At 42.5% G+C, this 17,810-nt stretch overlaps 1 protein-coding gene across 1 annotated transcript in view; it reads left to right on the forward strand.

Moving 5' to 3' along the window:
* Nucleotides 1-17,810, forward strand: part of PLCH1 (phospholipase C eta 1) — a 182,196-nt gene that overhangs the window by 105,805 nt on the left and 58,581 nt on the right. Inside the window, exons 6-7 of the mRNA XM_054982420.1 lie at nucleotides 4,284-4,454; nucleotides 16,130-16,223. Coding sequence (XP_054838395.1) covers nucleotides 4,284-4,454; nucleotides 16,130-16,223 — 265 coding nt within the window. The remainder of the gene's footprint in view (nucleotides 1-4,283; nucleotides 4,455-16,129; nucleotides 16,224-17,810) is intronic.

Below are 17,810 nucleotides of genomic sequence, written 5' to 3' on the forward strand. Positions count from 1 at the left end.
CCCCAGTTCCCTTTGAGCATTGTTTGCATTTTGCTTGTACTCCTTTCACCATTCATTTTACTGAAAGTAATTGGCCTTCTTGTGTCATTATGCAATAAGGAGCCAGCAGCTTTCCCATGTTATGGCCAGCACAAATGTTAATAGCGGGATAGGGGAGGATTTCTTGAAGAAATCCTGAAACTCCCGATGTATTTTTCAGCTATCTGCCAGTTTGGTGTAGTGGTTAAGACCGCGGGACTCTAATCTGGAGATCCGGGTTTGATTCCCCACTCCTCCACTTGAAGCCAGCTGGGTGACCTTGGGCTAGTCACAGCTCTCTGGAGCTCTCTCAGCCCCACCCTCCTCACAGGGTGTTTTGTTGTGGGGATAATAATAGCATACTTTGTAAACCGCTCTGAGTGGGCATTAAGTTGTCCTGAAGGGTGGTATATAAATTGAATGTTGTTGTTGTTATTATTATTCAGAAGTAGCTTTTAAAAACAAAACAAATCCTATTTACAAATGAATGCAGGGATGAATTGACACGATGGGTTCCCATGGGTGGGGGGGAGAGGCTATGGCTCAGTGGTAGAGCATCTTTTTTGCATACAGAAGATTCCAGATATCTTCAGTTAAAAGGATCAGGTAGTAGGTGAGTTGAAAGGCCTCTGCCTGAGAGCCAAGCTACAAGAGACAAGTTACACGCGGCGGAGCACGTGAAAGGAGTCGCAATGTTAGCTGGGAAGCCGAGTTTTAAGAGAGATCTGAAGGCTCTGTCAATTTCCCCTCTCTATTGAGCCAGGCTGCTCAGATGGTTTGTTTATTTCTTGTTCACCTCTTAGAAGGGAGGTGAAACTGACAGAGCCTTCGGGAAGCAAAGAAGAAATTGGTTGTTGTGGATTTTCCGGGCTGAACAGCCGTGGTCTTGGCGTTGTAGTTCCTGACGTTTTGCCAGCAACTGTGGCTGGCATCTTCAGAGGTGTAGCACCAAAAGACAGAGATCTCTCAGTGTCACAGTGTGGAAAAGAAGTTGGCAGGTAATTTATATCTACTCAGGAAGGTAGGGTTGGGCTGAGTCATCCTGTAGGAGTTTCCCAGGGTGTGGAATGCTAATGGAGGGAGGCTTCACTGTATCCTGAAGAGGCTCTTGTGCATATGGATTGGTGCTTGATATGCTAATTAATAAACCCTCTGAGCAGTGATCTTCCTGGTTCCGTAGAGAGGGGAAATGGACAAAGCCTTCCGATCTCTTTTAAAATTCAGCTTCCCGGCTAACATTGTGACTCCCTTCACATGCTGCTCCTCATGTAATTTGTCTCTTGTACGTTGGCTGTGAGATCCCAGAGAGATCCTATCAGGCAGAGTAGAGAATGCTGACCTTGACAGACTAAGTGTCAGACTCACTGTAAGGTAGCTCAGATAACATGTTCCATTTATCCCTTATGACATGCCCATGCAGGGATTTTTGCTAGCCTCTTACACTGGATCCCTCTAAGGAATGCTGTCTCCAGAAAGTGCTGGGATCAGGCATTTGCTAAGGAGGCAAAGGATCCAACTACCCTAGTAGCCCTATCATTGTACATAATCCCAAGAGGGAACATAGGGAAGAAATCTTAGTCTGTGCGCCTGACTTCTTCCATCCACAAAGCATTGCTGGTACATAGCCTCTGTTCTGCTTTGTTGGGACTTGTTTGGCTTTGGGTATACTTTGCATGTACCAAGAGAGTACATGTGTGTTTGTGTGTTATAGTGATGCTAACTTTTTGATCATCTTTAGGGATCTTAGGGATAAAGCATGTTCCTGTTAACCAGCACTAACAATATTTGTATAGCCAAAGGCATCTGTTTCTTTGTTCTGGCAAACTGGATCTGCTTCCCTGCAATACTTGCCAAGTAATCTTTGGGTTTCTAATAATATAAAACCTCTTGGAGATAAGTTGGAATGAAAAAAAAAATACTGGCTCATTATGCAGTTGACAATGTAAATGTACACTTCCCTGCTTGACTCCAATAAAATATCAGGCTCTGGCTACTTTAAACAGGAATGCTTTTGCATAACTCTGAAACCAGCTTTTTCATGTACTTCTAGTGGTGTGGTTACCAGTGTATTCACACTCATTTCTTTATCAGTCTGGATATCTGTAAAAGATTCCTTTGAAATGTTTCCTTTGTTGGCTTGGTTACCATGCCACCAAATAATGCCCAGATCTGAGTATACACCTGTTGAGTTGTATAAGAAATATGGCATTGGAGAAATCAATACCATTTTGGTAAATATGGAAAGAGCCAGGAACGCTGGCTCTTTTCTATTTTATATAGAATTTGGTTATAAAGTCAAAGGTAAATCCAAAACCCTCAAGTCCTTTGTCAGAAAAGTCACAAGTATTACTTCTAGAAGGATAACTTATCTTCTTTGAGAGGCTTGCATTCAGCAACCTGAGTCTCAATAGAGACAGCAGACTTCCTCTCAGTTGCTGTGGGAGTGGGGACCTTCCTCCGTAAAAGAGGATGTGTTTGGAAAGAACTGCTGTGAAATGTTTTGTAAATCCCAAGCAAATCCTCTTAAGCAGATGCTCAGAGCTTTTTTTTAAAAAGCAAACCCCATAACGACATACAGTAAGTACTCTTTCTTCCCCGAGGACTGCCTCCAACAGCAATCAGGAATGGGTTTAGAGTAGAAATTTTGTCTGCGTGGAGTCCTGCTGTTACTGCGGTCTTGTCGCGGTCTCCAGCAGCACTTTGGCAAGAGGAGTGAAATGCTTGTGGCTGCTTTTTCATGTCGATTGAAGATTCAGGCTTGTAATGTTATGCTGATTTCTCATCATGTGCCAATTAGGCCTTGGATGAAATAACTGAGAGGGAATCGGATGCTGTTTACAGGGTTATAAAATCTCCACCGGGAAGCCTCGGCATGGCTTCTCCCTGAAATCAATAGATCTCGGCATGACTCTTCCGTTAGATCTCATGTTATGCTGGCCTCCTCCTGTGCTGAAGTTCATTGGAGTAGGGGAGAAGCAGGTGGCTTTAGGACTGTACCAACCCTGTTGCACGTTTAACTGGAAGTACATCCCATTCCGTGAGATTTACGTTTGAGTAAATGTAGTTAGGGTCATGCTGTTAGATTATTATTTTTTTAAACTTTAGCAACTTTAACCCCATTTTGATTTTAATATTTTTTGTGAACCCTCAAACTTTCCCCTTCTCCTTTGCCCGTGCCTGCCATGCACTGGACAACTACTTTTCAGTAGTTGATAAACTGTGTGTCCTGTAGAGGCTTCTGGTGAGAATGATATCAGCTGAACATTTTCTTTCTAAAGCAAGTTTAAGTAAAATGGTCTCTATATGGTCTACAGGGTCAGGGCTTTGGGGGGCAGGGGGATAGTACTTGATTCCACAGTTCGTAAAAGCCCTGACTCCAAGGTCTCGTCAATTTTCGTAGAATCATAGAGTTGGAAGGGACATCAGGGTCATGTAGTCCAACCCCTGCACAATGCTGGAAATCCCCGCCCCACACACCCAATGACCCCTGCTCCATGCCCAGAAGATGGCAAAACACTATCAGGATTCCAAGCCAAACTGGACTAGGGAAAATTTCTTCCTGACCCCATAATGGTGATCGGTATTATCCTGGCCATGTAAGAAGGGACCACAAGAACTAAGCCCTGATGTAACCTTCCTGCCCTCCCTCTCAAGAACTGCTTAGGTTCACAGAATCAGCACTGCTGTCAGATGGCCATCTAGCCTCTGCTTGAAAAGCTCCCAAGAAGGAGGCCCACCAGCTTGTTCCACTGAGGGACTACTCTAACTGTCACTCTAAGAGTGGCTTTTGGATGAGGCAGTGTTTTGAAGCATTGGTGCAATTAAGTCACCATGTCAGCCATGGTTATGGAGGCTTCACTAGCGTTGGGCATGATCTCTGAATTGATGTGCAATTAGCTGGTGCAGCAGAATCGGAAGGTGGCCTGCAAATTATGGTTTCTACTACCAGTGATCCGGCACAACATCTGAACTGACAAACTAAACTTATGTCTATCAGTTTGCCAACAGAGGCTGGAAAGAATTCAAGAAACTGGGTGGATGGAAGGTGAAAGCAGATTAGCAACCGTAAGGCACGATAGGTGCCTGTTGTACATTTGAAAGCGCAAGCTATTGTTTGAGCTCTGAAGTGTAATTGGTGCAAATTATGGCTTTGTAAGATCTCTCTACTGGAGGCTGTCCAAAAATATTGGTTCCAGCAGTAAATATTCTGCCCTGCCACTTTATTCCCATTCACCCAACATAGACATTTGGTTCTTGTTCCTCAGGAGGCTGATACAGATGAGAACCAGGGAACTTTAACCTTTGAAGAATTTTCCGTGTTTTACAAGATGATGTCGTTAAGACGTGACCTCTACTTGCTGCTTCTGAGCTACAGCGATAAGAAAGATCACCTCACTGTCGAGGAATTTGCTCAGTTTCTGAGGGTAGAACAAAAGGTAGGAAAATTGCATAATGCATAGCCGCAAGCCCCTGTCTGGTTTCAGAATTTATACTCTATGTTTATATTACAGGTTTTCATATTGTTATTTGTTTCCTGCTGACACCTGTTTAACAACTATAACATCAATATACATTTTTAAAGGGGATCCTTAGAATTCCTCCTTATAGCTAGAAACCTGAGTATTTTAGACCTTAAATTCCTTTCACTTCGAAGATGTTCTAAGCCATTATTTTTCAAACGTTCAAAGCTGGGTGGCAGGTAATGCAATTTATTTTCAGTGTATCACTATCTTGTTCTTAGGCATTCAGCTGCTCTGATACTATTTTATCAGTGTTGACTTCATCCTGTTGCCATTTGAGATGCGTATGTCTGAGTGCGAGCAGAGTTTTTTAAATAAATTGAAAGACAGAAGACTAGTTATTGACCTTCCACAATGATGAATTGTCCAGACTAAAGAAGTGCAGTAGATCTTGAGGCTTTATAGCAGGCAGTGGCATGGGATTGGCTATTTGGGGGTGGGGGGGTCATCTGATTCCTAGGGCATAACAATTTTGGGCTATGTGACACTCAAGCCACCTGCATTTTTCTCTCCAAGTAGTGGTCCTGATTAGGCAGGAATTAGAAAGTAGCACACATTGCAGAGCCAATGTGGTGTAGTGGTTAGATTGTCAAACTAAGATTTGGAAGACCCAGGTTCAAATCCCCGCTCTGCCATGGAAGCTCACTGGGGTGAACTTGGGTCAGTCACACACTCTCAGCCTATCCTACCTCACAGGATTATTGTGAGGATAAAATGGAAGAGAGGAAAATGCCACTTTGGGCCCCCACTGGGGAAAAAAGTGGGTAGTATAAATGAAATGAGAAATTTAGTGCCTGGCTATGTGAAGAAATACCTTCCATAGTTTTTAGCAGCTACGTTAATCACAGATTCAGGTGGGTAGCTGTGTTGATCTGAAGTAGAAGAGCAAGATTTGAGTCCAGTAATACCTTAAAAAAACAACAAAAATTCCAGGGTATAATCATTTGAGAGTCAAAGCTCTCTTCATCACATAATTGCAGGTGTCAGAGAGAAGCATAGATGGATTCAGAATACCAAAGGAAAGAAACGCATATCTCAAAAATAATTTTGCGTTTTCATCATATAATCAGTCTGCTTTCTGTAACAAGGAGAGAGAGGAACTTTGTGGTTGTGAGGGGTCCATCAAGCGCCTCACATCTGAACCTCAGGACCCCAGGCTATATATACATTGCCCACACCTGTTATAAATAATTGGCATTTTATTTCACACTCATTCCAGTTTCAGCTTGTCAACTGTTGTTCATTACCAATGCATTTGTCAGTGGTCAGCTGCCCAGGCTCTCTGTCCAAATCACAGTGCTGTCGGTGTTTTTTAGTGTGAGGCGGGGATGCTGGTGTTGGAGTGTCTGTCCATTACTTCATCCTGGATCAGTGGCTTTGGGAACACCTGCTCTCCATTCATGGAACGGTGTGCATGCTGAGCATTGTGACCTCCCTTCCAGAGACAAAAATGGCTTCGAGTGGAACGTGCAGCTCACTAGACCTTGAAGTTCTGCCAATGAGTAACAGAAGGCATATGAGAAATATGAAAGAGGGGACAAAGCAAGCTCTTTGGTAATAAGAAGTCACTGGAGCTTGAAGGCTGTGACACCCCCCAGCACAAGTTAAAAGGTTGCAAGGCAGGATGGGCAGAACAGCCCCAGTTGCCATCAGTCACAAAATGGTGATTTGAGACTCGAGTCAGGAGATGGAGCCTGATGAAAACATTCTTTTTGTCTAGCTGGGCTACAGCTTTTGCTGGTTTTCTGAATTTTCTCCCCCAATGGGGATTGAATACAGTATGCTACATCTTGCGTGGGTCCTGGACCCATTGATTCACTTAGGGCCATGGACTTAAAAGCGAAGGACCAAGTTCCCTTTGGCTGTTGCCCTTCCACTCACTTCTGCTTCTGGGCATACCCAAGTTTTAAATACCTGTAACAGGAAATAAATCAGTCCAGATCTTATTCAGCTGGCAGACACATTTTGAAGGATTCCCAGCCTCTTCTAGAAGAGCCCCTGACTATGCTGAGGTTTAAATTGTATGTACACACAAATTCCCTACCGCCAAAACAATTCATGAATTAGCCACAGCCAAGCCAGGTTCCTTATCGTGAGTAACTGCTAATTTTCCATTTCTGATTAATCACAGAAGATAGGGAATGTACTTTTTGAGCCTCATAAAAAATGTTTAAAAGCCTTTTGAGTCCTCCAATCAGTATCACCAATCATATTTCTGCATGTTCTGTGCCTTATTCATCCTAGCCCAGGTTCTGCAGACTTAGGTAAAGTGGTGAACCTGCTTATTTATTGAAGGGCAAATCTCACATTATTGTCAGGGACTCTGGGGATTGAACCATGAACTTCATGGCCCTCGTGCTAGATCTGTCCTTGAAAGCTATACAATAAGTGTTGGTGTTCTTTACAGGTACAGAAATGAGGAGAAGAATGCAACACAGACCCTTGTAACGGGTAGGCAATGTTAACTAAATAGATTGGCCAGGTATAGGATGAACACAAGGAAGCCTAATTTTGTGGTCTTCCCTGGTGAGCAGAGCACTGCCTTCTCCTGCCACCTTTCAGGCTCTCAACACAACCAGGCTCTCCTGAAAAGGACCACGAAAGTTACTAGAAAAGAAAAATCAGGAGTACGGAGAATATAGCTCTGTCCATATAGTAAACTTTACTCTTAAAGTGACTAAGTGCTAATACAAAATGCTCTACAGAATTATAAATACAATAAATACAACCTCATAGAAAAATATACAATTATCAATTCATAAATACATACATTCATATACAATTACAACTCCAAGATATGTAACATACACGGATACAATGTAACATACAACTCCAAGATATGTAACATACAAGTATTAGTACTTAGTCACTTTAAGAGTAAAGTTTACTATATGGACAGAGCTATATTCTCTGTACTCCTGATTTTTCTTTTCTAGTAATATTGCAGGCTCTGGCAAGTGCTGCTGCTCAAACTATTGCTCTAGTTCTAAAAGGGGTAGCTTTCTAGTCCGGACATAGGACATTTCCAGCATTCTGTAGTTTCCTGGCAGGCCTTCTGGCTCCTCAGGCAGGGTATAATCTGTGGAAGATTGAGATCTTAGACAGATGGAGATGTGGCTCCTGTGAACAACCCACTGTGTGCTTGTATAGCCTGGGTTACTTGCCCCAGCATTTGAGTCTGATGCTGTTTGCTCCCTGGCCTGCTGTCCATCAAACTGGGCTGCAGATTCAGCAGGGCGAGGCATGACCTCTATTTGCTCTTCATTCAGTTCAGTACCTGAGTTTGTGCCAGATCAGAATCCCAGCTGCTGGATCTGTCCGTGGCAGTTGTGAGTGCTCTCTGTGCACCTACTCTCTGCCGTAAGTGGAGGTAGTTGCTTTTTTCGTTCTCCCCTCCAGAATAATGTCAATGCAAAATTTTTAAAAAGATGAAGTCAACCATGTTGGAAATGTGGGGATCCGTCCTTTTCTGTTACATGTGAAGAGCTTCCGTAGAAGAGCTTCCTTGGATTTTGCTTTTCTCTGAACAGATGCAGACTTGGATGGATTAGAATTTACATGGCAACAATGCAAGCATATGTTGTGTCATGCCGATTTCAAGAAGCATGGAGGAAAGAAAAAAACTAATTGCAGCCAGTTTGTACCACACTGGCATTTGCTGATCGAACAGAAGCTTTCACTTCTGCAAGGTCATCTGTGTTTCACCAAGGAAGAGCTCTTATTTCTGCTACCCTTTGAGACACTGATAGGTTTCTTCAATTTGCTTAAAAATTTTCTTGACCTCTTTGAGCAACAAACAGAACTCAACCTTCCTCTTTAATGTTTATCTTGAATTTCTGAACTGACAGGATTGTTTCATAGTTTGTGAATGCAGCATTTATAAATCCAGAACTTTAAATGCAGTTGTCCTAATCCAAAATAGAACGAGGGACATATTCATCTTCCCTTCCCGCACAGGTGCACTTCCAGTCCTCAATCAGTTTATTCCAGTATCCCTGGTACATAGTCCATTTTTCATTCTCCTCCTCCTGCTAAAATGAAATGAGACTTTCTGAGCACAGCATGATCTTGAAGTCTCCAATCCACAGCAATTACTGTGCAACTATGTGAGACAGGCTCTGTGGTTAAAAAGACTCTTTGATGAGCTCTAGTTTGTATCTTAGCTGGGAGAAGAATGGGTCTCTAGTCCTTTTAACCCACATTGCCCCCCCCCCCAGCTGCTGTTAGTCCTTGCAGGAAAAAGACAGGTATAAAATGAGCATATGCGCTTTTTTCTCTACCAGGTTTTAAAGCAGTTGTATGAAATTGGTTTCTACTGGGAAAATGGCACTGGGTTAAATACCCCTTTTCTCTGAACCACCGCTCCAGTAGAAATTGGAAAACACCATTGGGAGGTCCCGTTCTCTCAAATCTTGTCTTAGTATCTTTACTGAAGACTTCCTGAGAAGTTTGTGGTATAAGATCAGTACAAAATGGCTGGTTATTCTGGATATTTCTTTAGGAGCATTGAAGGATTTTGAGGTGGGCTGTTGTGAACAATATATGAACCAATTCCACCACCCTTTGGCAAATGTTCCTGGTTTTACCAACGTAATTGTGGGTCTCCCTTGAAATTCTTCAGATGCTTGAACTGTGAAAAAACGTACAACCTTCTCCCAAACATTCCTTTAACTGAAATAAGGTGACTAGAAAAGTATTCTGAAAAAAATCAGATAGCTTAGTCAAACCACAGCATTTTTAAAAAAACTTTTGTCTGCGAGGTAACCTCCAAATTTGCTTCTAATTTCACTTCAGGCAAAATTTTGGCGGTAGCTCTCATTGTGGGGGTTGGTTTGGTTCCTAGTTGGAAATCCAAAGTGGCTTACATCATTCTTCCCTCCTCCATTTTGAAGGTTAGGCCGAGAGTATGTGACTGGCCTCAGGTCACTCAGCAAACTTCCATGGTAGAGCAGAAGATTGGACCCGGATTACCCAGATAATAATAATAATAGTAACATTTGATTTATATACCGCCCTTCAGGACAACTTAATGCCCACTCAGAATGGTTTACAAAGTATGCCATTATTGTATTGTCGAAGGCTTTCACGGCCGGAGAACGATGGCTGTTGTGGGTTTTCCGGGCTGTATTGCCGTGGTCTTGGCATTGTAGTTCCTGACGTTTCGCCAGCAGCTGTGGCTGGCATCTTCAGAGGTGTAGCACCAAAAGACAGAGATCTCTCAGTGTCACAGTGTCGGGGATAGAATGTTTTGTTAGCCTGGTGTTTTTCAGAACTGGTGTTTTCAGAACTGGTGTTTTCAAAACTGGTGTTTTTCAGAACAGAGCATGGTTTCCAGTTCTGAAAAACACCAGGCTAACAAAACATTCTATCCCCGACAATAGCCCTGCAGAGAAGATTAGCACATCAAGTACCAATCCATATGCAAAAGAACCTCCTCAGGATACAATGAAGCCTCCCGCCATTAGCATTCCACACCCTGGGAAACTCTTACAGGATGACTCAGCTCAACCCCACCCCCCCTGAGTAGATACAAATGACCTACATCTTTTCCACACTGTGACACTGAGAGATCTCTGTCTTTTGGTGCTACACCTCTGAAGATGCCAGCCACAGCTGCTGGCGAAACGTCAGGAACTACAATGCCAAGACCACGGCAATACAGCCCGGAAAACCCACAACAGCCATATGCCATTATTATCCCCATAACAAAACACCTTGTGAGGTGATGGATCTTAGTCCATCACTCTATCCCCTAAACCACACTGGCTCTTGCAGGTGCCCCACTTTTCAGTACCTATTTTTCAAATGCCAAGATTAAAAACTGGACTTGTTTTATGGCCTGGCTTAAGGAGTGGTCAGAATCTGCCTGGCAACCATTGCCTCCTAAACCCTTAATGACTATCATTAGAGCGATTCGGTTTCGTTTTCTCAGCCATGCCGGACGCTCCTCTCGGCTGGTCCGGGAGGAAACGACCGGGCACCCTGACCGGGCGGCTGATCCACAAGGATTAGCCCCCAGGACTCCCAGGGAGGGAGCCAGGGTCCGGGACGCGGCGGGAAGAACTCCCCGAAATCAATGCGGGGGGGGGGAATTGCCCGTTTGTCCCTATGGAGGCCGGCAGATGTGCGCGGCGCCTCGAGTGCCGCCGGGCAATGAGAAACGGCAAGTAAAAGAAACAGGCGGAAGCCTGTAAACAAGCGAATCCCTTCTGTTTTACAAGCGTTTGTGAAGGAGAGGTTGATCTGAAGAAGACTCGCTCTTCCCCTTCGTTGAGTTCCAGAATTTTGTTGGCGCCCCCCCCCCCCCCAAAATGGCAGCAAGGAAGCAAAGTCCCGCTCTCGGTAAGTCAATCTCGGCTACTTTGAAGGGGGAGTCGCTCGAAGAGTTGGTGCGCAGGGCGGTGGTGGAAGCCATAAAACCCTTTGTTGACAAGCTGAACGAAACTGATCAAAGGGTGGGCTTAATTGAAAGCGAGGTGAAAACCATTAAGGCAGCAGCGGGGGGGGCAGAAAAGTCTGCTCTGGAAAGTGCGTCACTTGTGAAGGCTACAAAAAAGGAGCTGAAGTTGGTGGAGAACCAGCTGATCGGGCTACAGGTGGAACGAACGCAGACAATTTTGCGTCTCCAAAACGTGAAAGAGGAGGAAAATGAGGATCTGTGGGATTTGGTCTCGGAACTACTGGCGACACCCGCAAGGACAACTAAAGAAGAGGTTAAAAGCGCCATTTTGGAGGTCCGTCGGGCTTCTTCAAAATATGCAACAAAGCGACAGTTGCCTCGTGAGATCATTATTGACTTTTCATCTAAAAAGATTCGGGACACCATCCTATATAACTCATACAATGCGGATTTGGACTTTATGGGTTTGAAAGTCAAGATCTTGAAGGACGTTCCATTTCTAGTCCGGAAACGGCGTTTTAAATATAAAAAGTTTGCAGCTCTTCTGAGGGACCATGGAATAAAGTACAAATGGTTATTCCCGGAAGGAATATGGTTCAGATATAAAGATCAGGCCTATAAGATATTATCAGAAGATCAACTAAAGGATTTTGAGAATAAAAACCCAGAACTCTGCTGCACCGAGAACGAAGAAAAGGAGGAGCCAGAGGGGGGGGAGGAGGAGGAGGAGAGCACCGCAACAGCGGTTGCACAGAGAGAATTGCGTCCGGGACCTAGAAGGGGGAGGAAAGTTTAATCAGAATTTGAAATGTTTATTCTCTGTATGATTAACCACTCCATCATTATTCTATGGAGCTATTTTTGTATTATGACAGTATGAAGGGAAACATTGAAGTGTAGTGTTTAGTGTTCGTAGTTCATTCCCCCCCCCTTTTCTTTTTCCACCCCCATTTGTTCCTTCCCTCTCCCCTTTCCTTGTGATAGTCTGGTGTAGTGTTTTGTAGTTATGAAAATAAAAAAATTTATTAAAAAAAAAAATGACTATCATTAGAGCAAAACACACTCCAAATTGTGGCCACCACATCTCATTGTAGCAGACTGGTCTTTGTTATTGACATTGACTGTAATGACGCAGGATTTCACTGATCCAATTCTGACTTCTATCGTCACACCATTTTCTAAAATTAGACAAACGTAGCCTTAAATTCAAGTACCTTAGCTACAGTGAGACATGAATCAGGTTCATAATGTGAAAGAATGCAATGACTCATCACAAGGAAGGCACCCTGCTCAATAAATATTTAAATGTTGCTGTAATGAGGCTCACTAATTTAACCTATGAAGAATCTTACAAGAGTAAGCAGAATCCACCCAAAGTTAAACTCAGTTTAAATCCCATTGCCTGAGCATGAGTTGACATTCTTCTATGGAAATCAGTGAACCTCAACAGCGCTCAACTTTACCCAGAATTAACATTACCCATGGCCTACACTTTTAGATAAAAATAAGCCAGAGATATTACATTATATGATACTTGAAGGAGCTGCAGAGGTTACCAAACTCCAGAACTGTAACAAGCCACCTTGGGTATTTCTTTGGGTCTCCTCACACCACCCATACCCAACCCCAGCTTCATATGAAAACAAGTTAAATGTCTTGCCCAGCTCTGTGGGTCCCAGAGATTTGTCTCCCTAGTTCCCCCATCCACCCAGCCACACCTCAGTGCCCTGGATAGCAGATGGCTTCTGAACACAATTCAAAATACTGACAAAAAAACTTTAAATTCCTGAATGATCTTGACAGTGCACTTAAAGGAGCACTTTTTCTGGATATACTTCCTCCTCTTCTATCTGTGGATATTTGGCAGAGCTGGCCAAATAACCCAGCCAGTTGCTTGGGATGGGCTATGATGGGGTTGAAGGAAGCGCTGACTAATAGTAGTATGATTGCCACAGGCGTGGGTGGGCAGAGTGGTTTTTTTGTAGTTCTTTGACTGATAACTACAAAAGTTCAGAACAATCCTAGGGATTTGGCTTGGTTGTTTTCTAGAGTGTTGGAATATGGTCCATCCAGCTGCATAACAGTCTTTTAAAAAGGTTAGGATCTAATAAGAAGAAATCGGTTAAATATTAGTGTTGAGGTAGAATGCATGATATGGACTTTGGCAAAATAGTTAAGTTAAATAGAAATAATCTGTATAGAAGCATTAGACCATATTAAGATATAGCAGTAAGAATGTACACGGAGACTGCTTGTTTTGACCTTTAGTTGATCTAAAATTGAATACTGTGTAGGAAAAAGATCGTATTTAGTTTGAGAAGACACACAAGAATTGGAATAGGAGATGCAATACTGATGAACTCTGATTAAGGTATGCTTTGTGCACTCTGTATTTTATTATAACAACTCTTGTAGTGCAAAATCTTATTGTTCCTCTGACCCTGTTATCCCCCCCTTCTGAAAATAAATAAATAAATTTTAAAAAAAGGTTGTGGTGGAAATTGTCACTACAATAGCTAACTTCCTTAACTCCTTCCAATTTGTCTGAGGCCATAGGTTGGTACAGCGACTTGGCGGTGAGTAGGGAGGCAGTGCTCTAAGGATGCAGCAGAACGAGGCGCTACAATTCCGAGGTGATAAAATGCACCCTTATTATTTCTGTCAGTGGGTGATGAGGTCATCGTTTGAATGCTCGCCTGTGCCTAAAAACTCCATGAAAAAGTTCATCACACCAAAGTCCAAGGTTCTACCCAAAGCCATTCGCACACTGCACTAATTTTCCATTTATAGTGATGTTAGCGTAGGGCATCTTTGAAAAATATACTCACCTTCATTCTCAAGTGGTACAGTCCATTCTACCTCCCTCCCCATTTCATTCTGCTGCATCTATGCACAAGACTTGGGTGTGGAAAACAGTTCCTGTTGATGAAGCCAGCGTGAGCCACTTTCTCCCCCTTCACACCTTCTCAGGCTTTCATAGGAGTGAGAGGGTGCCATTGTTTGGTCTTGGCTGGATAATATTGATCAGTAAATGCAAAATTATATTTTAATATGATTTATGAATCAAAGATAAGTAGTATAATCTGGTATTTAACTAAAACATCAAACATCGAGATACAATAGTGCTCTAAACGTTTCTGAATGGGTTTGCTATAGTCATTGTCATTTTGCTTAACAAAACAAGTGAGAGAAGGAACCCTCCTCTCCCCCTTTTTAGCAGAGATATTTTTGTATGCAATTGGCAGGCAACATGCTTTTGCTGTTCCAGTGTTCTTGACGTGCCGTGTGTGCTAATATGGAGATACAGTATTAATAGTAAGCATTTGTATGAAGTTTCTTTCTAGGTAATAAATGATTCAAAAATAGAAGAGAATGTAGTGTTGTTCCCCCGCGCCCCCCCCCCGCAAGCTGAGAACAAATGAAAGCTCAGCACAAAGAAGATTTCATGAATGTTATAAATGAACTTAATTTGGAGTTATACAATCTGAAATATTCACAAAAGGTTTCCCCCCCTCCCTCTGTTTAGGATTCATCATAGTTGTGTTGATAAACATTATGCATTAAAATGCCATTGGAATCAAGCTGGGATAAGTGATCCCTGTAGTGTTTTCTGTACTATACCTTAAAAACCCAAGCGTAAAAGAGGCTTAATGGTTTTTATTATCCGTTGTCATCTTGTTAATAATTCCACCACCACCCCATATGACATCTGGAACATCGGAGCATCCATTCATGTCCTGAAATCTAAGTCATAAATGTTACTGCCCTGATCCAGAATTCCATATGTGCCAGGATACCCAGAAACACCTTTCTCAGCAGGTTTCCCCCTTTACAAACGACCGAGTATTTATTTATTTATTTAAACATATTTGACCCACCTTTCCTTGTGGTTCAATAGTAGATTAAACATCTATAGTTAAAATCAAAATAAAATAATCACCAAATCCCTCCCTCCCCGTCTTAAAAGATGGTTGTCATTTAAATCCCCTCAAAAGCCCTGACACACAGGCCTTGCAGCACTTCTTAAAGATCTTCAAGGTAGGAGCTCACCTCTTCAGAGAGTCCATTCCACAGAGTAGGGGGCCACAGTGGAAAAGGCCCAAGTTCTGGGTCATATGTGTATATTGGGTCATATGTATATACACATATCACATACTGGTTGATTTTACCCCTATCTGTATTGCCTTTGACTGTATTTTATTGTATATTTATTATATTTTTAGTGTTTTATTGTATATGGATCTAATGTTGTTCCATGCCCTGAGCCCACTCGCAGGGAGGATGGGTTAAAAATCCAATAAATCACATCAACCTGAACATGTGTACACGCACCACACATATGACTACTGTATATGACCCCAGCCTGTTAGTGACGAGCAGTTATAGCTTGCAGTTCTGTTTCATCCCTTTATAAGCATTCCCATATTACTCTGGCCTGTCTTTTGCCAAACACTCATTATAAATAGTGCATAAAAGAGCAAAGGTATGATAGGTATGTATATTTGTACAGAGAAGAGTTTCTTTTTATATATTATAGTACAAGAGGGTAAAAGTTAAAGATCGATTCTTGTAGAATCAGGGGCCAGTTACATAGCTTCTCCTCTCCCCTGATTGCATATTCAACAAGGAAACAGAGAACTGGGAACAACTATCTACTGTATTTTTCTAAGCAGGGGGCAGTGGATTGGATCCTGTGATGCATTCCTCTAATGGTAGTTTTCTCTAGAGCAAAGGGCCTTCCACTTCTTGTATTGGTGGAAGGCTCTTTGCATCAAAAGAAAGCACTGCCATTAATGGAATGGATCCATGAGATCCAAGCCATCATGCGGGAAAAACAGTGTGTATGGGGGAGCAGTATGATATGACCCTAAGCAAGGGCAATGACTAAAAACCCCTTTACCGATAGCGAAATAGATGTTTAGATCAAATAACGGTTGTGTTGTGATTGCTAGTTCTCCACAGTGTTCTTCTCCTTCTTCTGATATTCAGGATGCTTACCAAAAACACAAATCCCCAGATTTTTAAAAGGTCATTGAAGAATACTGTTACTGACAGTGGTATTCACGGTTGGCTGCCTGCAGACTGTGGCCGTGGGATTTCCAACTAAATGCTGGGTCCTGCAGTCGATTTTGACATGTTGGTCGCAAACTTTGAACGATGAAAAAGTATATCATTGTTGTCTTTGGTGCAGATGAGTAATGTGACAACAGAGTATTGTCTGGACATCATAAGGAAGTTTGAAGTTTCGGAAGAAAACAAGACTCAAAATGTTCTGGGCGTAGAAGGTAACATCTTTCACTGTCAGTTGATATAGACTGCAGGTTATGTTGCTGCTGAACTATGGCAAAAAGTCACGGTTACATTTTCACATCGGGTATAAAGATTAGGAAGTTGAAGTATGAGTGCATCCAGTGAACGTTTGGAGAATTTTAAATGCGTGTGAGAATATGGATAGACCACACATCAACACTGCTACCAATAGAAGTCGCTTACAGTGCAATATATTCACTTACAAATTTATTTGTCAGGTTAGTAAATGTATGCGCGCAGTTTTTCTTCCCAATGCAGCAGCTAGGTCTTCATGCACATTGTTCTGTATATAAAGCTGAAATTCTCCTATCAGCTGTTTGGGAAGTAGCGAGAGAAGTATCGAGGGGTGGTGCAGGATTAAATTCCTTGTTCCTTGCCAGACTGCAGGTTTGAGCTTCTTATTAATGGCAACACGTGCTTAGCTGATGGACCAGACCTTGCATATATAACTCTACATTGTATTGAATGAAAGAGAAATGTTTTTCAAATTCTGGCCGCTAAAGATGAAATCCAGTTTTTTTAATGGTGGTTTAGTTTATCTTGATAGAAGTGCTGATGACTTACATTGTTCTGTTTGCTAGTGGAATGATTTTGTTGATGGGAACTGCACTAGACATTGTTGCCTGAATCTGCACATTGGAATTGGCACAACAGAGCTCTCTAGGGTCAGAGAGAATTTTTCTCACTGATGTCTTCCGTGAGAGCCCGAAGAAAGCAGACAGTCTGAAAACAAGCTTAATAAATAGGCTCAGGAGTTCTGGGCCCTTTGTAGTTTATCTCACTGCTTACTTACAGAATTTTTCATATATTGTTCTGTTTGAATCTCTTTGCTTTGGGGAGGGGGGAGGGAAAGAGTTCCTAAAGCTTTGTATAGCTAGAGCATTGGTCTTCAGATAGTCAGTTGAGGCCTATAAGAGAGCTGTACCCATTGTACCACCACTATTGTTCTTTGTTGTTTGGGCCTCCTTTTAAAAAAAGGGGTGGGGAGCAAAAGGATGATGCTGGTGAAGGAGAATATGCCCCCCATTTTTTTTATTGTGCTGAAGATATTGTGATAGGTGCACACTAGTGCCTAGTGTCTTTGGTCTGGAGGAGTTTTAAAAACCTGTTCTGTTACCATATTGTAAAAGCTACTGAATTTCCATTAGAAGTCAGTTAGCTTGCCTGGTTGTCACGGAACATCAGTTTAGTGATGCAGAAGATTATATTCTGGCATTAAGTGAAAGGGGAATATTGGAGTAAGTAGGAGTGATTTTGGGAAAAGAGCTATCCATGTTTCTTGTCTTTCCCATTGTCTGAAATCCTTTGATTCCCTGTTCTCTGTTCTCATAATTTAATAAACATGGTGAGCATTCAGGGGAGAGAACTATTAGCCTGATTCATCCCTTTTTCAATGATGTAGAAGCTGCAAACATGCAGCACCCCTAAATTTTGGAGCGGGTCACAGTGCTTGGTGACACCAGAAGGGAGCATCACCCATGCCTCCCTTTTTGCTCCCAGTGCTGCCCCATCTCTTGATGTGGATGGTACAGTGCACATATACGGTACATCTGTGCAGTGAA

Source organism: Eublepharis macularius, chromosome 6 (assembly GCF_028583425.1).
Source record: "Eublepharis macularius isolate TG4126 chromosome 6, MPM_Emac_v1.0, whole genome shotgun sequence".
Lineage (NCBI taxonomy): Eukaryota > Metazoa > Chordata > Lepidosauria > Squamata > Eublepharidae > Eublepharis > Eublepharis macularius.